This window comes from Salmo salar, chromosome 29 (assembly GCF_965601325.2).
Source record: "Salmo salar chromosome 29, fSalSal1, whole genome shotgun sequence".
NCBI lineage: Eukaryota > Metazoa > Chordata > Actinopteri > Salmoniformes > Salmonidae > Salmo > Salmo salar.
Window position 1 is genome coordinate 17,849,787 of NC_138319.1, and position 24,933 is coordinate 17,874,719.

At 41.7% G+C, this 24,933-nt stretch overlaps 1 protein-coding gene across 2 annotated transcripts in view; it reads left to right on the forward strand.

The window, feature by feature from the left end:
• The first annotated feature begins 585 nt into the window (after positions 1-585).
• LOC106590235 (solute carrier organic anion transporter family member 5A1) overlaps positions 586-24,933 on the forward strand; it is a 100,935-nt gene continuing 76,587 nt past the window's right edge. For both annotated transcript variants that reach the window (XR_014383073.1, XM_014181033.3), the window contains exons 1-2: positions 586-884; positions 1,356-3,037. Coding sequence is in view for 1 of the 2 variants with exons in the window: in XM_014181033.3 (XP_014036508.1) it covers positions 2,035-3,037 (1,003 nt within the window). In the remaining variant the exon portion in view is untranslated. The remainder of the gene's footprint in view (positions 885-1,355; positions 3,038-24,933) is intronic.

Here is a 24,933-nt window from a genome sequence, read left to right on the forward strand (position 1 = left end):
CCACAGAGCTGCCTTTAAGATCCTGTCAAATTCATGGCAACCCCTTTACAGGGTTTTTAACAGAGGACTCCTGCTCTAGGTTATTTGAAGGTGGGGGCTAATAGCTTTATTTACAGTTTATTCACATAGCTCCAATGTGTTTACCTATGTATGCTAATTAATTACAAAGCCAATAAGATATTGAATAAAACATAGGCTACTTAAATACGTTTTCCCTTATAGAGAACATTATGCTAGAAAAAGCATCCTTGATTTATATGGAGAAAACTACAGCAGCAAACAACAAACGCAAAGCTTTAAAATTAATTCACATACATTGAGTTTACAAGCTGCATGGCGTTTGAATTGAAAGTATTCCTTACTTTCAATTCAAATGCCATGCAGCTTCTGGATAAGTGGCTGCAGTAAGGTGTTCTTTCAAGAATAGAGGCGATTGTGCAAATAGCCAATTCATTCCCGCAGTCAATCCCTGGTGGGGTCAACAAGGGTCCCAGCTGTCGATCGTAACGCTGTGTTCTGAATGAGCTGCGCGGCTGACCAATCATTTTGGAACTTTGTGTCTCACAATCCACATAATCGATTACATTTATAGCGAAACATACATCATCTTTTCTGACGCTCCGTGTCTCGTTTTCACGACAATCAGAGTAGGCTCGAGCAGACAATCACCACGTGTTTCTCATGTTTGGAGAGAACGTACGGGAAATTAAGGGAGAGCATGGCGACGGAAGGACTACAAATCCCGGTCGCTTGCGTGAAAAATAATTCTCCCCTTCACATTAGCCTATTCCCCCACACCATCCGAAATCTCATTCACTGAGTGGCAGCGTCGGAGACAACAGCCTACTTCCGTCTCTCAGTCCTGCGCGAGGAATCGAGACTCGGTACGGTAAACCATGGCATCTTACGGTCGCTTTTCTCTTTACATTGTCTGGAAGTTTGGTGTCAACATAATAGTTAGGTTCAAGAACGGTTACAGTTGTATGTCGGAATAGTTACTTGAAATCATGTAGCCTATATTTTCTGAAATGGTAACGTCAACCAGTGGTGTATTTCATTGTTCTCTGAATTCATCGCTTGACAGAACGGGAGATTACTGTTTCTTGTTGACCGTTATTCATCGAATATGTAACCTATATCGTATGACTTGTTTTTAAAATGACACAATGTTGCCAGTAGGATATAGGAAAGACGAAGATGTAACAAATGTAACAACATTGTATACATGTAGAATAGCCTATTTGTCAATCAATCAAATATATTTATAAAGCCCTTCTTACATCAGCTGATGTCACAAAGTGCTGTCAGGTGAATGCTTTTGTGGTAAATTGTCTCCGCTGTCATTTTCTCTGTAGGATTCTGCTCAGCTGTTTGAGAGAGAAACGAGCTTCCCTACGAGGACATAATGCAGTGACAACTAAACAAAGAGCTATCAAATCACCACTGACCAGAAAAACAAGACTGAAAGAAAAAAAAAACTATACAAAGGACCTATTATCGTCTCCAAATCCAAACATCTCAGATAGCTTACATAGTTCCCTTAGTGTTTTGCTTGCGTGTTGCCTGTCAACAGAATTACTTCATAGAAATAACGGTCGGTCTGGCTCGCTGGAATCACACAGTTGAAAAACGTTATGTTTTTCTATCCAACCCAGATAGCGCTGTCTGTATTGGTTAGTTGTTTGTGAGATATTTTTATTTTAGCCCAAATGAGGAACATACATAGTATGTTTGTGATAAAAGCAAAGCAGCAATGCAGCTGAATCATGTCCATAGCTAGAGAGTCCCACCAGCACCAACACACGTCTCCATATCTACTGTCAGGGCAGTGTACTTTCTACTGCTGTCTGCCCAGAAGTAGTAGTAGTCACACTAGTACTGTGTGCTAATGTGGCTCTAGCTATCCACTCTGAGACACTGGCCCCCAGAAAGAGTAGTTGCTGCCCGAGCAACAGCTAATGGGGATCCAAATAAGCTAAACTGAGATACAGTGATACTCAAGCCTTAGTTATCTTCAGTAGCCCAACAAACACAATGATGTCGTCAGACAACGACGAGACGGGCTCCGACCTATCAGATTCCCTGGAGGTCCGTGAGGTCCTACAGTTCCAGAAGCAGTATCAGTACATGACCCATGATACAGGGAGCTGCTTCAAGTCCAAGAGTCTCCCCATCCTGAATGGGCCCTGTCTGTCAGGCTGTGATGAGCCTCTGCTGGGGGAACCAAGTCTGGTCCATACAACCCAAACCTCCATGGCCACAGCAGCCACCGACCACCACAGCAGCCAGCTCCATCCCCAAACCCCCACTGACCCTGACTCTAGCCAGGCAGAGTCTCCCTCCTCTCTGACAGACTTCAAGCTCCAGTCCCCCACGGCCTCCAGCCTGGTGGGGCTGAGAAGCTCCATGGCCACTGGGGCCAGGGATAAGAAACTAGGCTTCTCTTTAACCCGCTTCCTCCGTATCCCTGCCAGGAAGTATGTGCGAGCCATCCTGGCCGACTCGCGCTGCTTCCTGTTCTGCATGTGCTACCTGACGTTCATCCAGTCTCTGATGGTATCGGGCTACCTGAGTAGCGTCATCACCACCATCGAGAAGCGTTACAGCCTCCGCAGCTCCGAGTCCGGCCTTCTTGTCAGCTGCTTTGACATCGGCTCTCTCTTCGTCGTCGTCTTCATCTCCTACTTTGGGGGCAGGGGTCAGAGGCCGCGTTGGCTGGCGGTAGGAGGGGTGTTCATAGCCGTAGGGGCGGCTCTCTTCTCCTTGCCACACTTCATCTCACCACCCTACCAGATCCAGGAGCTCAACTCGTCCACGGGCCACGAGGGTCTGTGCCAGAGCGGGAACGGCAGCGGGCGGGATGCCTTGGATGTGGCGTCGTGCCCCCGAGACCAGGAGGGTAACGAACACAACCTGTACGTGGCGCTATTTATCTGTGCACAGATCCTGGTGGGTATGGGGTCGACGCCCATCTATACCCTGGGACCCACCTACCTGGACGACAACGTCAAGAAGGAGAACGCCTCCCTCTACCTCGGTAAGGCGCCTTTTATTAATCGTTATATATCTGTTATAACAATCTCATTTCTACCAAGCTGAGGTCAGAAAGGTTTTACTGGCCCCCTTTGTTGAGTAAACTGGGCTACTGACTGTTTCAGGTGTTATCAAACGTTTGTAGCTTGTGCATACAATATATATATCCCTGGAAAGTGGAATTCGTGGATCATGAGGTTCACGTCAAGTTCTTATAGTGCTGTCATATGTTCTCATAAGAGTTGGGGTCAATTCCAATTTAATTAGAAATTCTTGAATTCACTCATGAAGTGGAGAATTTATGTTTAGATTAACATTGACATTTGCGTCATTTAGCAGACACTCTTATCCAGAGTGACTGAGTGCATTAATCTTAAGAATGCTAGGTTGGGAGAACCATATCACAGTCATAATAAGTACATTTTTCCTCAATAAAGTAGCTATCAGCAAAGTCAGAGCTAGTAAGGTGGGAAAAAGAGTAAAGTGCAAGTGTTAGTTCACAAAATACTTTTTGGGGGCGGAGGTGAGGGGGTGCAGTGGAATTATTTAAGGTCGAATTAAAACATTGAATTTAACAATCTTCAGGTTATGGGATTGGAATTGAATTGGAATTCTAAAAACATTTAATCTTTGGAATTGAATTGAATTATAATTCAATATGTGTACATTTCCCAGAATTAATGCACTTAGTATAAAACATTGACTGCATGATTTAAAAAAAATAATTTCAACTTGTATTTCTATATTTACAGTATAACTAGAACAGTGACATAACCAGCCTGAGGAATTGAAATTGAATTGAATTTACAGGGAGAGGGAATTTAATTAGAATTTAATTTGTGGAATTAACCCCAACCCTGGTTCTCATATTGTACGTTCTCCAATGCGTTCTGTTTAGCATAGAGGTCGGGTGAGGAACAGAGACGGGAACAGACATTCCTCTCAGAGCTCTGGGGACACACAATTAGCCGTCGCTAACAGAATTAGTCTCAATTAGCTTTGCTGATTGGGTTCCGTTATAAATGTGGCTAGATCGGCACATGTGGAGGTTATGGTGAGGGATGGTCTTCCATATCTCTCTACCATATCTCTAATCGACTAGTCTAGCCCCCTGTAGAACCCAGGTTCCTCCAATGTCTCCTTATGACTAGAGCCTTTCCTCTGTAGTTCACCTCAGATCTTCATGGAACTCTAACAAAGGCAGGCTGTCAGCAGTCTGTTCACAATTATGAGCAGACTAATGATGTGATAAATAATGTAAACACAGAGTGGTGGGTTGGACTCTTAAGGGCAGGGTCTAGAGGGCAGTCTGCCCATACCCCCCAGCTGGGTAATTGGGGCAAAGGGGACAACCCTCAGTCTGGGGTAACACCCCCCACGCGCAGCTGCTTAATGTCCCAACACTGGCTTAGAGACAGGGTGTTACGTCAGTGTTTCCCCTATACTGCTAAATCGTGGATGCCACTGCATTTAAAATGCCTGAATGAAAAATTTATTAAATTTAGATTTTGTGTCACTGATCTACACACAATATCCCATAATGTTAAAGTGGAATTATGTTTTTTAGAATTGTTTACAAATTAAAAATGAAAAGCTGAAATGTCTTGAGTCAATAACTAATTAACCCCTTTGTTATGGCAAGCCTTAATAAGTTCAGGAGTAAAAATGTGCTTAACAAGTCACATAATAAGTTGTGTGGACTATAATAGTGTTTAACATGATTTTTGAATGTCTACCTCATCTCTGTACACCACACATACAGTGGTTCGTCCTTTAAAAGTTGCAGCGTACTGCAGTACAGCTTGCGTGTTGCCGCAGAATTCTATGGCACGATATTTAATTGCCAACCACTGGTACCATTAATGCTAGTTAGTGCTAGTTTGACCACCAGAGGGAATCTTTGAGAAGCATTTCATAGCCTTCAATAGTGGCTGTGCTAGAGAATTTAAAACCTTTTTCTGTTAGAACATAATATATGGGACTGATTTTAAGAAATGTTGCTTAATTAATTTGATTAATATTATAGTGTTTCTATTCCAAGAAAAACAAAAAACCCTCTGGGTTTCCGTTGGGATGGGACGGAAAATATGGCACTGTACAACGTGATGGGCGGGACTAGGATACAGTGCTTGGCTATTAGCTAAAGAATCCCCGTGTTGTGCGGGCACGTGGGAGCCCGGGGTTCAATTCCCAGACGGGGAGGAAGGAGTAGGCTGTCCTTATAAATAAGAATTTGTTCTTAACTGACTTGAATAGTTAAATAAAAGATGCACTAAGAGCATAACATTTCTATGCCCTAATTGTATAATATTCGTCTAACCAATACCCAAACGAAGATTCAGTGAAAATAAAAATCTCATTGATTTATCAAGACCAATCCCCATGCTTGTCTCAGAACAGCGCAAAATGGTGCTAAAATAGTTGTAGGCTATTGCTTCAAATCCTATTGCTTCTAACTTCAATATGCCCTTTAAATAAATAAAACCTACACCACTTTTAACAGCACATTACACAACACTAGTGAGACTCATGTTTCCTACGGTAGGCCTACAGTATATCGAAAAATATGACGTGACTCTCCGCCAATAATTACATATAGAGGATTGGAGGATTCTAAATTAAAACCGAATGCCGCCTCATGGGTCTCCCGGTGGCGCCCGGCACAGGTATCTGTAGCAACTCATTTTGCATTGCGATGCGGTGATTTAGACAACTGCACCACTGGGGAGGCCCCATCCACAAAGTATCAAAATATAGAGTGGTGTTGGTAAAGGTATATTGTCCTGCCAGTAGCCCATAGTGGCCTATTATAATACTGTACATGGTGTCCAGGTCAGGACAACCAAAACATGTCTTTATTAAAGACTGGGCTACACTTCTACAGTAAGTGCAAAATAATCAGAATAAAATAATAAAAACCTTAGTGTAACAACAGTTTTAGTAAGTAATACTGAAGTCGTGCACAATTATCAGTTTCTATTTAGGTTCATGTCGCCCATTCATTGTCAGTTAGAGACACTGTAGACCAAAAAGCATAATCAGTACTCTTAACTCCCTGTTACGCTGGTCTGGAGCAATGAAGTGGTGACGCAGGGTACCGTACTAAACCACAAATGACCTCTAAGTACTGCAGCATAATCACTAAACTTTTAGTGGAGCAACCACTGTACAATTATCTGTAAGGTCCCTCAGTCGAGCAGTGAATTTGAAACGCAGATTCAACCAGAAAGACCAGGGAGGTTTTCCAATTCCTCACAAAGAAGGGCACCTATTGGTAGAATGGTAAAAAATTTAAAAAGCAGACATTCAATATTCCTTTGAGCACGGTGGTTATTAATTACACTTTGGATGGTGTATCAATACACCCAGTCACTACAAAGATATAGGCGTCCTTCCTAACTCAGTTGCTGGAGAGGAAGGAACGTGCTCAGGGATTTCACCATGAGGCCAATGGTGACTTTAAAACAGTTACACAGTTTAATGGCTGTGATAGGAGAAAACTGAGGATGGATCAACACCATTGTAGTTACTCCACAATACTAACATAAATGACAGAGTGAAAAGGAAGCCTGTATGTAATTCAAATATTCCAAAACATGCATCCCGTTTGCAATGAGGCACTAAAGTAAAACTGCCAAAATCTGGCAAAGAAATTAGCTTTATGTCCTGAATGCAAATCATTATGTTTGGGGACAAATCCAACGCAACACATCACTGCGTACCACTCTTCATATTTTCAAGCATGGTGGTGGCTGCATAATGTTATGGATATTCTTGTCATCGGCAAGGACTAGGGAGTTTTTTTAGGATAAATGGAAACGGAATAGAGCTAAGCACAGGCTAAATTCTAAAAGAACCTGGTTCAGTCTGCTTTCCAACATACACTGGGAGACAAATTCACCTTTCAGCAGGACAATAACCTAAAACACCAGGCCAAATATACACAGGACTTGATTACCAAGATGACGTTGAATGTTCCTGAGTGGCCTAGTTCTAGTAATGACTTAAATCGGCTTGAAAATCTATGGCAAGACTTGAAAATGACTGTCTAGCATTGATCAACAACCAACTTAACAGAGCTTGAAGAATTAAAACAATTATAATGTGCAAATATTGTACAATCCAGGTGTGCAAAACTCTAACATGTATTGACTCAGGGGTGTCAATACTTACAGTTGAAGTCGAAAGCTAACAAAGACTTAGGTTGGAGTCATTACAACTCGTTTTTCAACTATTCCACAAATTTCTTGTTAACAAACTATAGTTTTGTCATTGTTTAGGACATATACTTTGTGCATGACACAAGTAATTTTTCCAACAATTGTTTACAGACAGATTATTTCACTTATAATTCACTGTATCACATTTCCAGTGGGTCAGAAGTTTACATACACTAAGTTGACTGTGCCTTTAAACAGCTTGGACATTTCCAGAAAATGATGTCATGGCTTTAGAAGCTTCTGATAGGCTAATTGACATCATTTGAGTCAATTGGCGGTGTACCTGTGGATCTTTGCTTGATATCATGGGAAAATCAAAAGAAATCATCCAAGACCTCAGAAAAAAATTGCAGACCTCCACAAGTCTGGCTCATCCTTGGAAGCAATTTCCAAATGCCTGAAGGTGCCACGTTCATCTGTACAAACAATAGTACGCAAGTATAAACACCATGGGACCATGCAGCCGTCATACCGCTCAGGAAGGAGACGCATTCTGTCTCCTAGAGATGAACGTACTTTGGTGCAAAAAGTGCAAATCAATCCCAGAACAACAGCAAAGGACCTTGTGAAGATGCTGGAGGAAACGGGTACAAAGTATCTATATCCACAGTAAAACGAGTCCTATATCGACATAACCTGAAAGGCTGCTCAGAAAGGAAGAAGCCACTGCTCCAAAACCGCCATCAAAAAGCCAGACTACGGTTTGCAACTGCACATGGGGACAAAGATCGTACTTTTTTGAGAAATGTCCTCTGGTCTGATGAAACAAAAATAGAACTGTTTGGCCATAATGACCATCGTTATGTTTGGAGGAAAAAGGGGGACGCTTGCCAGCTGAAGAACACCATCCCAACCGTGAAGCACGGGGCTGGCAGCATCATGTTGTGGGGGTGCTTTGCTGCAGGAGGGACTGGTGCACTTCACAAAATAGATGGCATCATGAGGCACGAAAATTATATGGATATATTGAAGCAACATCTCAAGACATCATTCAGGAAGTTAAAGCTTGGTCGGAAATGGGTCTTCCAAATGGACAATGACCCCAAGCATACTTCCAAAGTTGTGGCAAAATGGCTTAAGGACAACAAAGTCAAGGTATTGGAGTGGCCATCACAAAGCCCTGACCTCAACCCTATAGAAAATGTGTGGGCAGAACTGAAAAGTGTGTGTGAGCAAGGAGGCCTACAAACCTGACTCAGTTACACCAGCTCTGTCAGGAGGAATGGGCCAAAATTCACCCAACTTATTGTGGGAAGGTTGTGGAAAGCTACCTGAAATGTTTGACCCAAGTTAAACAATTTAAAGGCAATGCTACCAAATACTAATTGCGTGTATGTAAACTTCTGATCCACTGGGAATGTGATGAAAGCAATAAATCTGAAATAAATCATCCTCTCTACTATTATTCTGACATTTCATATTCTTAAAATTAAGTGGTGATTCTAATTGACCTAAGACAGGGCATTTTTACTAGGATTAAATATCAGGAATTGTGAAAAACTGAGTTTAAATGTATTTAGCTTAGGTGTATGTAAACTTCCGATTTCAACTGTATGTAAATGAAATATATACGTAATGTTCAATGAACTTGCAAAAATGTATAAAAACATGTTTTGTCATTATGGGGTATTGTGTGTGTAGATGGGTGGAATTAAAAAAAAATATTTATCTATTTTGAATTCAGGCTGTAACACAACAAAATGTGACATAAGTCGAGGGGTATGAATACCTTCTGAAGGCACTGCACGCGTTAGTAAGCGTGCATGCATGTGTCCTTGTTTGTGTGTATGTGTTTGTGAGAGAGACAGAGAGAGAGAGAGAGATGAATGGAGGGCTGAAGGTTGAGCTGACAAGGCCCCTCACATCATTACCTACCCTACAGAGCATGCTTAGCAGAGTCCACCTACACTACACACAAACTGCTCTGCTGCCCGCAGGACCAATAATTGACTGTCACCTTACGACACAAGGCTCCAGTGTGGCTGGGACTGCACTGGGAGAAAAACATGGCTCTGATATTAGCCTTCTTTAACCCTGGCTTTAACAGGATGCTCGGGGCAAACGCATCACCCCTGTAAGGCTGATTAGAGGCAGCATTCGAAGAGATTGGGAAAATGGTGCAATTTGGGCCACTATCTTGCACTACTTTTGACCAGAGCGTATAGGAATAGGGTCCATTTGGGATACAGCCAGTGACAGAGGCACCAGTCTCTAGGCTAACGTTCCTTTGACCTTGTTGGCTTTGTTCAGTCCATCGCTCAACGTTGATGATAATCTGTTTCATTTCAACAGTAGTGTTGTTGGTGATTACAAGGACTTGAGACTTGTCTGTGCATGTCAACTTACTGTGAATATATGAGCAGATAAAAAAATCCCATGGCTCTTCTAAGGTATGTGTGTGCGTGAGTGAATGTGCGTGAGTGAGGGTGTGTTGACGTCTACGTAAGGTCATTAACGATGGTGACAGAGATCCACAGGGTTTATTCTGCGTGTGTTTTTTTTTCGGTCCGCCTATTTCCAATCAGTAAAAACACTTTTTCAGTGTTACTTTATATCTGCTTTTAGTCGTTTAAGTTATGTATAAAAGATAATGGACCTAAATATTTTTAAATGAAATCATCTTTGAGAACCAATAATCATCAAAATAAAAGCTAGACAGTCAGGGGGAATCTAAAATGCCCAAAATGTCACATTCAGGAGTATTTTTGTCATGGCATGGTGCCCCCATTTATTTTGTTATAACATTTGAGTCACTCGGATAGCATAAGCCATGGCAAAATGTGTAGAACAGGAAATTAGCTTTAAAACTGCAACATTTTCTCTCCGCCACATGTAAAAATGTGTAGAATTGCAAGAAATTAGCTTTAAAACAGCTACATTTTGGCCTGTGGCCAACAGGAGGGTGACCGCAACAGTTGCCACAACCACAACCCCTCCATGCCCACCACCTCAGTCCCATTTTGACCCAGAAAAATCCCTGATAGTTATTTTTTTCAATTGGATTGCCTTTGTCTTTTAAATTGTGTGTGTGTGTGTGTATTTCTTTTTGTACATGGTGTGTGTATCCTTCTTCATCTGTTCAAGTGTGTGTGTGCGAGCGAAGGCATTCCTCAAAAGTGGCCCCCATACCTGTAAAATTCTGACCTTATCACTATGGAAACAGCAGGGGCATGGGGGTGACTTTTACCTCTTCTCTTCCTCTCTCTCCTCACACTCCCACTCTTCTGTCCCTGGCTGTGTCCCAAATGGCTCTTTATTCCCCATGGGCCCTGGTCAAAAGTAGTGCACTATAAAGGGAATAGGGAGCCATTTGGGATGGAACAAGACTCTCTTCACAGTCCCCACTCCTCTCTCCCTCTCGCCTTTTAAAACAGTAAGTGTACTCACATTGATCTACCCCATCTATCCATCTACTGTAGTTCAGATTGCACTACTCTTCTCTTTCCAGGATTTTCTGGTTAAGAGTGTTGTTGATGATGGCTTTCGACCTGTCTCTGGACTGCTCTCCCTTTTACCCACAAATCAATAGGTCGAAGGTCAAACGCACACGACACAGAAACCCCTCCATCACTGAGAATGACGTTGAGAAACAGCGATATTGCCACTTGCCATCATCTAACACCATCTACCTCTGATTGGGAGGACACGAAGGACCCATAGATTTACCTGACACATACTCAAGCACACACGTACACACTGCTGCAATCAATAAGGAAGTTTTCCACACAGAAAGGCAAGGGATGGTTCCATCCCTCCATGCGCTCCTCGCCCCCCTCAGGGATACCAGAGCAGTGAAGTAGTCCTCTAAAAATGAGCTCTAAACATTTATAAACTAATAATAATTTGAGAGTTCTCCTCTTGACCATTGATGGCCTGATAAAGCCTACCCCCGCAAATCTGTGTGAACCTTCCTCCAAATGTGATGAGTTTGCGGCATATTTGAGAGATAAGATAACAAACTTTAGGCTGGGTATCAGTCAAGCAAGACCTGATGAGGAGTTTGATGATACGTGCCCTAGCCTACCACGCAGAGGCACTATGGATTTATTTTCCCTGGTTGACACAGACATGCTCAGGAAAGTAATATCACAATTTAGGCATTCTACCTGCCTTCTCAATCCTATCCCCACCACCTTCTTCAAAACAGGTTTTAATTGCATATCTGAAGAAGTGCAAGCTATTGTTAATCACTCCCTGTCCACAGGCACTTTCCCCACTGCACTAAAAATTGCTGTGGTGAAATGCCTTCTGAAGAAAAGTCATCTAGATTCTTCAGCTTTTAGCCGTTTTTCAGCCAATCTCTAACCTTCCATTATTAAGCAAAATTCTGGAGAAATTGGTTTCTAAAAGCAAAATGATTTTCTAACTGCCAACTGTATTTAAAAAAAAAATCCAATCTGGTTTTCGGGCCCACCACAGCACAGAGACAGCCTTAGTTAAAGTGGTAAATTATCTTAGAGCCAACACAGATGCCAAACAGCTCTCTGTCCTTGTACTCTTGGATTTAAGTGCTGCATTCAACACTGTTGACCATGACGTCCTTCTGGATAGACTGGAGAGGTGGGTTGGCCTCTCCGGTCCTGTTCTAAATTGGTTTAGGACCTACTAACCGGTCAAGAGTTTTGTCACCCTTGGTGAATATAACTAATAGAAAATACATGTAACATGTGGCATTCCACAAGGTTTGATTTTTGGTCCAGTACTGTTTAGTTTATACATGTTCCCCCTTGGCAGCGTTATCAGAAAGCATAGCATTGATTTTCACTGTTCCGCGGACAACACAGAACTTTACATTTCTGTGTCACCAGAGGATTTTAGCTCCACAAATAAATGATTAGACTGTATTAGTGATTTAAATACTTGGATGGCTCACAACTTCCTCCAGCTAAACCCAGACAAGACTGAGGTACACTACATTACCAAAATTATGTGGACACCTGCTTGTCGAACATCTCATTCCAAAATCATGGGCATTAATATAGAGTTGGTCCCCCCTTTACTGCTATAACAGCCTCCACTCTTCTGGGAAGGCTTTCCACTAGATGTTGGAACATTGCCTCAGGACTTGCTTCCATTCAGCCACAAGAACATCATTGAGGTTGGGCAATTTGGCCTGGCTTCCAGTCGGCGTTCCAATTCATCCCAAAGGTGTTTGATGGGGTTCAGGTCAGGGCTCTGTGCAGGCCAGTCAAGTTCTTCCACACCGATCTCGACAAACCATTTCTGTATGGATCTCGCTTTGTACACAGGGATATTGTCATTCTGAAACAGGAAAGGGCCTTCTCCAAACTGTTGCCACAAAGTTTGAAGCACAGACTTGTCTATAATGTCATTGTATGTTGTAGCGTTAAGATTCCCCTTCATTGGAACTAAGGGACCTAGCCCTAACCATGAGAAACAGCCCCAGACCATTATTCCTCCTCTACCAAACTTTACGGTTGGCGCTATGCATTTGGGCAGGTAGCGTACTCCTGGCATCCGCCAAAACCCAGATTTGTCCGTCGGACTGACAGATGGTGAAGCGTGATTCATCACTCCAGAGAATGCGTTTCCACTGTTCCAGAGTCAGCAGGTAGCCTAGTGGTTAGAGCATTGGGCCAGTAACTGAAAGGTTGCTGGATCAAATCCCCGAGCAGACAAGGTAAAAATCTGTCATTCTGCCCCAGAGCAAGGCAGTTAACCCACTCTTCCCTGGGTGCTGAAGATGTGGATGTTGATTAAGGTAGCCCCCTGCACCTCTATGATTCAGAGGGGTTGGGTTAAATGTGGAAGACACATTTCAGTTGAATGCATTCAGTTGTACAACTGACTAGGTATCCCCCTTTCCCCCAATGGTGGCAAGCTTTACACCACTGAAGTCAACGCTTGGCATTGCGCATAGTGATCTTAGGCTTGTGGAAACCCATTTTCATGAAGCTCGAGACGAACAGTTCTTGTGCTTGGAACTCGGTAGTGAGTGTTGCAACCGAGGACAGACGTTTTTTATGCGCTACTCGCTTCAGCACTCGGTGGTCCCGTTCTGTGAGCTTGTGTTGCCTACCACTTTGCAGGCTGAGCCATTGTTGCTCCTAGACGTTTTCCACTTCACAATAATGACACTTACAGTTAGTGATGCACCAATATTACATTTTTGGCTGATACCGATATCCAATAGTTTCCTTGCCCCAAAAGAAACGATACCGATAATCAATATTACATTTTTTTGTGGCCTTTCAAGCATTCTAGTACAGTTAAATAGTTACACACACACACACACACACAGACGCAGCGGTCTAATGCACTGCATCTCAGTGCAAGAGGCATCACTACAGTCCCTGGTTCAAATCCAGGCTGTATCACATCCGGCTGTGATTGGGAGTCCCTTAGGAGCGGCTCACAATTGGCCCAGCGTAAACCCGGACAACTTTCACTTACTTGCTGTGCTGTTTCGTTGTTCATTTGTTCAGTCGTTTCATTCTCAACCAGGATTTCATCATGCATGTCAAGCAGTAAAGTTTCAGCTCTGTCTGTCTGTGGCCTCTCTTCCTCGGTGCGCACTGTCACTGTGTCCGTTTCCATCTTATCCAACTGTGTATGGAACATTTCATGTAAACCCTGTTTCTTGTCTGCATCAAAGTAGCTGTCCTTGTACCTAGCATTGATCATGGTGGTGACACAGTAAAGAGAGAATGCTCCAGAATCGCTTGTTCACAGTCTGTGTGGGCAGTTTTGTTGAGCAGGCGTTTCAGTGCCATGACAGAGGGTATCACGTCTGCTGCAGGCGCAGTTGATGAGCTTATTTCTCCAGTCAGTTGTTTGAATGGAGCTAGCTAGTGTGTTCATGTTTCCAAGTTTCAAACATGTTCTCAAATGCCATTGAAATGGCAGCAGCGTTATGACAACCAGCACAATCATGAGCATGCAATACAACTTTCCTAAGTATGAAATCCTCAACGACCCACTGTGCTGTCAGACTCAGCATGCTCATGGGGCTGACATCGCTGGTCCAAATGTCAGTCGTGAAGCTAATAGCAGTGACGCTATTACTGCGTAACTCCGGCCGGGCAACATCTGAAAAATAGCGCACCTGGTAGTGTGTAGCGCTGTTTGACCAGTCGGCGAAAGCCAACATCACCCACGACAGAGAACGGTTGATTGTCAAAGGCAATGAATTCCATTATCTTGGCTTTAATGGATTTCACCTTTGAGTTGTCTCGCTGAAATTTTCTTACTCTTTCAAATGACTGCTTGATCCACGTGGCAGACATTGTGGGCTAAGTTAGGAATGCTGTGTTGCAAGTGGCGTCATTACATCATGCACTTATGTTATATAGGTATGCACGTCAGCTTTGACATCGGTTTTGCACATCGGCGTTAAACTAGACTTCGGGCCGATGCTGATGTTGGCATTTTTAGCTAATATCGTCCGATTCCGATATGTTCACCGATATATCATGCATCCCTACTTACAGTTGACCAAGGCAGCTTTAACAGGGCAGAAATTTGACAAACTGCCACGTTGAAAGTCACTGAGCTCTACAGTAAGGCCATTCTACTGCCAATGTTTGTCTATGGAGATTGCATGGCTGTGTGCTCGATTTTATACACTTGTCAGCAATGGTTGTTGCTGAAATGGCAGAATCCTCTAATTTTAAAGGGGTGTGCACATACTTCTGTATATATTGTGCTTATTGTTCGTGCCAAAGCACAGAGACAGAATCTGGCCGCACATGTTAATTCACGGGCAATAAAGATAAAACACCAGGTAAAAAACCTAGGTGTTATTTTAGATTCTGAACTCAATTTCGAATCACACATTAGGAATGTGACCAAAATAGCTTTTAATCACCTGAGGAACATTGCCAAGGTGCGGCCGTTTTTCTCTTAGTCTGATACAGAGGGACTCATCCATGCTTTTATTACAAGCAGGGCTGGAACTGTGGACATTTTAAAAAGAGATCTTAAAATACATATTTTTAGCTTTGCTTTACTTTTGGGTGCTTTTTAGTCATTCAGTTTTTATTGTTATTCTTTTGTTTTTAATCCTCTTATGTTTTTTGTGTAGTAAACATTTCACAAAAACACATTGTTATTGTTTGTTTTTTCCTGTAAAGCACATTGTGTTGCATTCCATGTCTGAAATGTGCTGTATAAATAAAGCCTGCATTGACTGCAGTCAGCTGAAAGGACTGGTTTGATTGGATTTCTCTATGTGTCTGTCTGTCTTTTTCTTAGCAAGTTGGATAACAGTGCATACTAACTCCTGTAAGATCTCACTATCTTTATCTTTGAGCATAAACTGTTCTGCTACTGTAGCAAGCAGAGCTCCTGTGTGTGTGTCCAGTGTGTGTCCCCGTACACACACACACACACACACACACACACACACACACACACACACACACACACACACACACACACACACACACACACACACAGTGCTCTTGTCTATGCTCTCCTTTGATAAATTTAGAAAGAGAAGACCTGCTCAGTCTTAGTCCCCCCCATGCTCTCTCTCCCTGTGTGAGTGAGTGCGTGTGTGATTGGAGTGTGCTTTGTGTGTGGTGTGTGTGTGTACATTTACAACCCCACATGTACCTTATGTTGTTGTGTTCTGAGAGTAAGGACAGAAGGTTTAGCACATCTGTCTTCTTCTGCTGTTCAGTCACTCAGGGGATATCTGTATCTTGCTCTTTCTGCTCGCTTAGTCAATTTACATATATATCCTGTCCTGATTAGATCCACACACTGGATCCCTGCTCTGTCCCTCTGGTCTGGTAGATCATGTTTCGGGTGCAAACAGGGCACACGTTTGCCCTTCTCACAGACATATCCCTGTCCTCTCTCTCTCTCTTATTTATATATATCTCTATCTCTCTATAGAAATAAAATGAACAGTAGACATTACAAATGTCATTATGTACAGTGGCTTGAGGAAGTATTCACCTCCCTTGGCATTTTTCTTATTTTGTTGCCTTACAACCTGGAATTAAAATTTGTATCATTTGATTTACACAACATGCCTACCACTTTGAAGATGCAAATGATTTTGTGAATCAAACAAGAAAGAAGACAAAAAACGGAAAACTTGAGCATGCGTAACTATTCACCCCCCAAAAGTCAATACTTTGTAGAACCACCTTTTGCAGCAATTACAGCTGCCAGTCTCTTGGGGTATGTCTCTATAAGCTTGGCACATCTAGCTACTGGGATTTTTGCCCATTTTTCAAGGTAAAATTGCTCCAGCTCCTTCAAGTTGGATGGGTTCCGCTGGTGTACAGCAATCTTTAAGTCATACCATAGATTCTCAATTGGATTGAGGTCTGGGATTTGACTAGGCCATTCTAAGACATTTAAATGTTTCCCCTTAAACCACCCGAGTGTCGCTTTAGCAGTATTCTTAGGGTCATTGTCCTGCTGGAAGGTGAACCTCTGTCCCAGTCTCAAATCTCTGGAAGACCGAAACAGGTTTCCCTCAAGAATTTCCCTGTATTTAGTAGAGGTCGACCGATTTAATCGGAATGGCCGATTTAATTAGGGCCGATTTCAAGTTTTCATAATAATCGGTATTTTTGAACGGTATTTTTCGAGCCCAGGTAGGAGCAAGGAGAGGGACAGAAGCTATACTGTTACACTGGCAATACTAAAGTGCCTATAAGAACATCCAATAGTCAAAAGGTATATGAAATACAAATCATATAGAGAGAAATAGTCCTATAATTCCTATAATAACTACAACCTAAAACTTCTTACCTGGGAATATTGAAGACTCATGTTAAAAGGAACCACCAGCTTTCATATGTTCTCATGTTCTGAGCAAGGAACTTAAACGTTAGCTTTCTTACATGGCACATATTGCACTTTTACTTTCTTCTCCAACACTTTGTTTTTGCATTATTTAAACCAAATTGAACATGTTTCATTAGGCTAAATATATTTTATTGATGTATTATATTAAGTTAAAATAAGTGTTCATTCAGTATTGTTGTAATTGTCATTATTACAAATAAACTAAAGAAAATTGGCCGACGAATCGGTATCGGCTTTTTTTTGGTCCTCCAATAATCGGTATCGGCGTTGAAAAATCATAATCAGTCGACCTCTAGTATTTAGTGCCATCCATCATTCCTTCAATTCTGACCAGTTTCCAGTCCCTGCCGATGGAAAAACATCCCCACAGCATGATGCTGCCACCACAATGCTTCATTGTGGGATGGTGGTCTTGGGGTGATGAGGTGTTGGGTTTGCGCCAGACATTTTCCTTGATGGCCAAAAAGCTACATTTTAGTCTCATCTGACCAGAGTACCTTCTTCCATTTGTTTGGAGTCTCCCACATGCCAAACGTGTTTGCTTATTTTTTTCTTTAAGCAATGGCTTTTTTCTGGTCACTCTTCCGTAAAACCCAGCTCTGTGGAGTGTACGACTTAAAGTGGTTTGTTGTGGTGCCATTATTCTTTTCATGTTTTAATAATGGATTTAATGGTGCTCCGTGCGAGGTTCAATGTTTCTGATATTTTTTTATAAACGAACCCTGATCTGTACTACTCCACAACTTTGTCCCTGATCTGTTTGGAGACCTTGGTATTCATGGTGCTGCTTGCTTGGTGGTGCCCCTTGCTTAGTGGTGTTGCAGACTCTGCGGCCTTTCAGAACAGGTGTATATATACTCAGATCATGTGACACTTAGATTGCACACAGGTGGACTTTATTTAACTAATTATGTGACTTCTGAAGGTAATTGGTTGCACCAGATCTTATTTAGGGGCTTCATAGCAAAGAGGGTGAATACATATACACACACCACTTTTCTGTTTTTTAAATTTGGACTATTTTGTGTATGTCCATTACATGAAATCCAAATAAAAATGTATTTAAATTATAGGTTGTAATGCAACAAAATAGGAAAAAACCCAAGGGGGATGAATACTTTTGCAAGGCACTGTATATATACAGTGTTGTAACAATGTACAAATGGTTAAAGTACAAAAGGGAAAATAAATAAGCATAAAAATTGGTTGTATTTACAATGGTGTTCTTCACTGGTTTACTTTTTCTTGTGGCAACAGGTCACAAATCTTGCTGCTGTGATGGCACACTGTGGTATTTCAATTTGTTAGCCAGTCAATCAGTCATGATTGGTCTGGTGGGGTGGTTGACAGTGTGTTTGGGTTGGGAGGGAAAGGGGTGGGGTCTGAGCTGGCTGTTGCTGGATGAAGGTGGCACAAGGTCATGGTCCTGTGTGGCTCAGTTGGTAGAGCATGGTGTTTGCAACGCCAGGGTTGTGGGTTCGATTCCCGCGGGGGACCAGTACAAAAAAAAATGTATGAAATGTATGCATTCACTACTGTAAGTCGCTCTGGATAAGAGCGTCTTATAAATGACTAAAATGTAAATTTCACCCAGTAGATGTGGGAGTTTATCAAAATCGGGTTTGTTTTCGAATTCTTTGTGGATCTGTGTAATCTGAGGGAAATATGTGTCTCTAATATGGGCAGGAGGTTAGCAAGTACAGCTCAGTTTTCACCTCATTTTGTGGGCAGTGTGCACATAGCATGTCTTCTCTTGAGAGCCAGGTCTGCCTACGGCGGACTTTCTCAATAGTAAGGCTATGCTCACTGAGTCTGTACATAGTCAAAGCTTTCCTTAAGTTTGGGTCAGTCAGAGTGGTCAAGTGTTCTGTCACTGTGTACTCTCTGTTTAGGGCCAAATAGAATTCTAGTTCTCTGTTTTTTGTTAATTCTTTCCAATGTGTCAAGTAATTATCTTTTTGTTTTCTCATGATTTGGTTGGGTCTAGTTGTGTTGCTGTCCTGGGGCTCTGTGGGGTATGTTTGTGTTTGTGAACAGAGCCACAGGACCAGCTTGCTTAGGGGACTCTTCTCCAGGATCATCTCTCAGTAGGTGATGGCTTTGTTATGGAAGGTTTGGAAATCGCTTCCTTTTAGGTGGTTGTAGAATTTTCTTTCTCTCACTCACTCACTCACTCACTCACTCACTCACTCACTCACTCACTCACTCACTCACTCACTCACTCACTCACTCACTCACTCACTCACTCACTCACTCACTCACTCACACACCACTTAGTCCTGTTTCAGAGGGTTACTCAGCAGAAGAGTATTTTTATAACCTTGCTGCCACAAGGTTACTACAGTCCATGACTCTAACTTCTCCACTGAGTGGGCTTTACTACTGACTGTCACTACTATACTGAGTGGGCTTTACTACTGACTGTCACTACTATACTGAGTAGGTTTTACAACTGACTGTCACTACTGTACTGAGTAGGTTTTACTACTGACTGTCACTAGTATACTGAGTAGGTTTTACTACTGACTGTCACTACTATACTGAGTAGGTTTTACTACTGACTGTCACTACTATACTGAGTAGGTTTTACTACTGACTGTCACTACTATACTGAGTAGGTTTTACTACTGACTGTCACTACTATACTGAGTAGGTTTTACTACTGACTGTCACTACTATACTGAGTAAGCTTGGTTTACTACTGACTGTCACTACTATACTGAGTAAGCTTGGTTTACTACTGACTGTCACTACTATACTGAGTAAGCTTGGTTTACTACTGACTGTCACTACTATACCGAGTAAGCTTGGTTTACTACTGACTGTCACTACTATACCGAGTAAGCTTGGTTTACTACTGACTGTCACTACTATACCGAGTAAGCTTAGTTTACTACTGACTGTCACCACTATACCGAGTAAGCTTAGTTTACTACTGACTGTCACCACTATACCGAGTAAGCTTAGTTTACTACTGACTGTCACCACTATACCGAGTAAGCTTAGTTTACTACTGACTGTCACCACTATACCGAGTAAGCTTAGTTTACTACTGACTGTCACCACTATACCGAGTAAGCTTAGTTTACTACTGACTGTCACCACTATACCGAGTAAGCTTAGTTTACTACTGACTGTCACCACTATACCGAGTAAGCTTAGTTTACTACTGACTGTCACCACTATACGTACTTCTCCCCTGCTATTTACTACACACTAAAAAAAATCTGGATTCTTCAAGGGTTCTTTGGGAAGGGTGATGCATTTCAAAAAAGGGTTATTTCCTTTTAGTGATAATTCAGATATAGGGGTGGCGGTTCATTAGAATATTTTGGGGCGTGGTTTGCGCACAGCTCTTTTTGTGCAACCGTGAGTGAGAGTGTCATTCCAATTTATCTGTTGTGTTGTGCGATTATATTTTAAATATGACTATGACCACTGATGGTGTCTTGTGAAAGACTCTTGAATGACCTTGTGCCACCTTCATCCAGCAATAGCCAGCTCAGACCCCACCCCTTTCCCTCCCAACCCAAAGACACAAACACACTGTCAACCACCAGACCAATCATGACTGATTGACTGGCTTACAAATTGATGTAATGAATTTTGGAATAACCAAATAAATTGAATCAGTAGTTCTCCGTTCTCTCCTCAGTGACCCCCAATCTTTCCAGAACTAGCACACCTGATTCGACTTGTTTATAAACACAATAATAAAACGTATGGAATTTTAACAATATAGTATGGCTATAAAACCAGAATAAAAAAACCCTGTATGGTTCTACAAAGAACCTTAAAAAAGTGTGTGTGTGTGTGTGTGTATATATAGCACAAAGAAAAGGGTTCTGCTATGGTTACATCCATTTTTGGGGCTATTTAGAAGCCTTTTTTTTTTGTTCTTTGTAGAACCTTAGGAAAGGGTTCTTTATTGCACCATACAAGTTCCATTTAGAACCTTATGGAATGTTTCTTTATAGAAGCTTAAAAAAAAGGTTCCATATAGTACCAAAATGGTTCCACTATGGTTACAATAACTATTTGTTTTTTAGTGTACTACTCTTTTCCAACCAATTAGTAAATGTACTGCTCCCATTCTAACCAATAAGCAAACGTATGACTTTCCGAAAGGATCTGTATTAAGCCAGTGTAATAGCTTCTCATTGCCAACTGATAGGTGTAAACAGCATGGCAATAGTTCCACATAGGCTATCTGAGTGCCTAGGGGGTAGTGGCTTGGGTTAGTGGCCTAGATTGTAGTGGCTAGGGGTCAAGTACGAAGTAAGCATTCCAGAGCCCAGCCAATGTTTTGACAACAATACCATGGGCCAGGAGGAAATGTCCGGACAGATTTGTGTGGGGAAGTTAATTGGGCACGTAGACAAGCCTTTGTTTTGAGCCGTGTAGACAACTATGCAGACAAGCCTTGGTTTTGAGCCGTGTAGACAACTATGCAGACAAGCCTTGGTTTTGAGCCGTGTAGACAACTATGCAGACGAGCCTTTGTCTGATCCGTGTTAAAGAATGCAAGTGATGTTGTTTCTTGTTTTTGTTTGCTCTTTACCTGCATCTGTGATGTCACTCCTGGAATACGCTTTCATCTTTGGCTCACAACAAAAAGTAATGATCACCATGTTGAAATGGGCTCTCCATTTCAAGTAGTTCATTTCCAGAGAAAGAGGTGGCCCATAGGGCTGTGGTCAAAACTAGTGTTCTATAAACGGAATAGTGACGCAGTCAAAATATGATCCACAACCCTTCTTTTCCAGACAGTAATCTGTAATGTGGAACCTGTATGTTGATCCTAATAGGACTTGATGGCTGAGTGCTACAAAGCAGACTTGCCTGTGCCAGTCCACTTAATGAGACCTGAACCCTCCTGTACCCCCACCCACCCACACACACAAACACACAGCACATGGTTAATTAGACTCTCTTCAGACTATGAACACTAATTACGATAATCTACACAGACAGGGATTACATGAACATTGTCAATATGGATTGTCTTTAATTGTCTTTAATTGGATTATTCACCAGTTAAACATATTCAGGTTTAATTGAAGAGCTGTGTGGATAGTTTAAAGGGAAATTTCACCGCTGCTCTATTTTACTATATTTGTCCATTAATATGTTATTAACATATCTGTCCTAACATTTTAGAATTTCCTCACTACACGCAAATACAAGCGTTTTTGCATCTCACCGGTAGAAACGGGCTCGCTGCATTTCCTGGTTGTTAGCAAACCATAATATCTAGCATTTTCAGCCAGAGGATTTCGAAACGGAACTGAAGTTTCAACTGATGGGGTTGCCATGTCGTTAAACGTTGAAAAGTGATGCTATTCCATTGATTTTACCCTTCACTTCAAAGGAAGGTATCCGATCAACCAACATCAGAAAATAAGTCAAGCTGAGGTAACGTAGCTAACGTTACCTAGCTAGCTGTATATCTAAACTCAAACCTAGCTTAGCTATCTTTTATAATATGTTGGGTAAACATTCCAACGCGTATCAATATCAATGTAATTAGCCAGCTGCTATCTGGCAATGGGATTTGTAACTTTGCAAACTAATGTTAGCTTCGTTAGGTTACGTTAGCTCGCTAGCTAACTAACTACCGCAGAGGCTGATATCTGATCCCATCAACATCTGCAGATGCATCAACATCAAGCTCAGGACCAGGAACTAGTGTAAGTCACCTTCTAAAATCGTACTAAAATATACTAAATCTTTCCATGATGAGCAAATAAATGTACTGGAGCATGGTCCGTGTCTTGTTGTCATAGTTGGTGCGTTTACAAGTAGGCTACAACTTCTACTGTATTTTGCTCTGTATTATGGAGGCTTAGTTGATAGTTCATGCAAGACTTGAAGTCTAAATTGGAGGAAAGGAGGTATTAGGAAAGGAGGGGATGGTGTGGGTGACTGACTTTAGTCTTTTGGGTCTGGGTATTGTGTGTGAAGGTTAGTGTGCATGATCTATTGACATGAGGAGGGTGGGTGGATATAGTACCTTGTTGGAGTGTGTATTGATGGGGACAAAGTAGTCAAATGTTGGCTAATCAATGACTACGGTGTGTCCTTCAGACTAATCCTGCTGTTGATGAAGATGACCTTGACCCCAGCTTTAGTAGTACAGAGCCTGTAGACCCATTGGATGAAGGCTTTCAGCATGGAATAAGCTCGAGCTCCGCAGAATTTTACTTTGAAACAAGCCAGGACAACCAAAAGTATTTATGAAAGCACAATACCCTCTTGCGAAAACAAAATCACCAGTACACTAAACTGTCTACAAGACAAGTGCTCCTCAAACTTTTCACACCCTTGCAGTTAGTTCTTTGGCATGGGGAGAGGGGCTGTTAGTATACTTTTCTAGCCTATTCGCTCTATTTTAGTAGGTGCTTATACACAACAATACACAACTAGACTGTCTACAAGTCAAGCCCCCCTCAAGGGTTTCATATATTTGCTGACAGCCCATTTCAATTACCCATTATTGACTCTGTGTAACAAAACAAACCAGTTTACAGATGAACATGGTTTATTGTATAGTCCTCATGATCCGTCTAAATGTTTTACACATCCTCATGATCAGTCTTCATGTTTTACACTAGAGGTCGACCGATTATGAGTTTTCAACGCCGGTACCGATTATTGGAGGACCAAAAAAACCCGGCACTGATTAATCGGCCGATTTATATATTTAAAAAAAAAATTTTTTTTATTTGTAATAATGACAATTACAACAATACTGAATGAACACTTATTTTAACTTAATATAATACATCAATAAAATCTATTTAGCCTCAAATAAATAATGAAACATGTTCAATTTGGTTTAAATAATGCAAAAACAAAGTGTTGGAGAAGAAAGTGCAATATGTGCCATGTAAAAAAGCTAACGTTTAAGTTCCTCGCTCAGAACATGAGAACATATGAAAGCTGGTGGTTCCTTTTAACATGAGTCTTCAATATTCCCAGGTAAGAAGTTTTAGGTTATAGTTATTATAGGAATTATAGGACTATTTCTCTCTATACGATTTGTATTTCATATACCTTTTGACTATTGGATGTTCTTATAGGCACTTTAGTATTGCCAGTGTAACAGTATAGCTTCCGTCCCTCTCCTCGCTCCTACCTGGGCTCGAACCAGGAACACATCGACAACAGCCACCCTCGAAGCAGTGTTACCCATGCAGAGCAAGGGGAACAACTACTTCAAGTCTCAGAGCGAGTGAAGTCACCGATTGAAACGCTATTAGCGCGCACCCCGCTAACTAGCTAGCCATTTCACATCGGTTACACCAGCCTAATCTCAGGAGTTGATAGGCTTGAAGTCATAAACAGCGCAATGCTTGAAGCATTGCAAGAGCTGCTGGCAAACACACAAAAGTGCTGTTTGAATGAATGCTTACGAGCCTGCTGGTGCCTACCATCGCTCAGTCAGACTGCTCTATCAAATCATAGACTTAATTATAACATAATAACACAAATACGAGCCTTTGTTCATTAAAATGGTTGAATCCGGAAACTATCATTTCGAAAACAAAACGTTTATTCTTTCAGTGAAATACGGAACCGTTCTGTATTTTATCTAAAGGATGGCATCCCTAAGTCTAAATATTGCTGTTACATTGTACAACGTTCAATGTTATGTCATAATTATGTACAATTCTGGCAAATTAATTATGGCCTTTTTTAGCAATAAATGGACTTCGCAATGAGCCAGGCGGCCCAAACTGCTGCATATACCCTGACTGCTTGCACGGAACGCAAGAGAAGTGACACAGTTGCCCAAGTTATAATAAATTAATGTTAGCAGGCAATATTAACTAAATATGCAGGTTTAGAAATATATACTTGTGTATTGATTTTAAAGAAAGGCATTGAT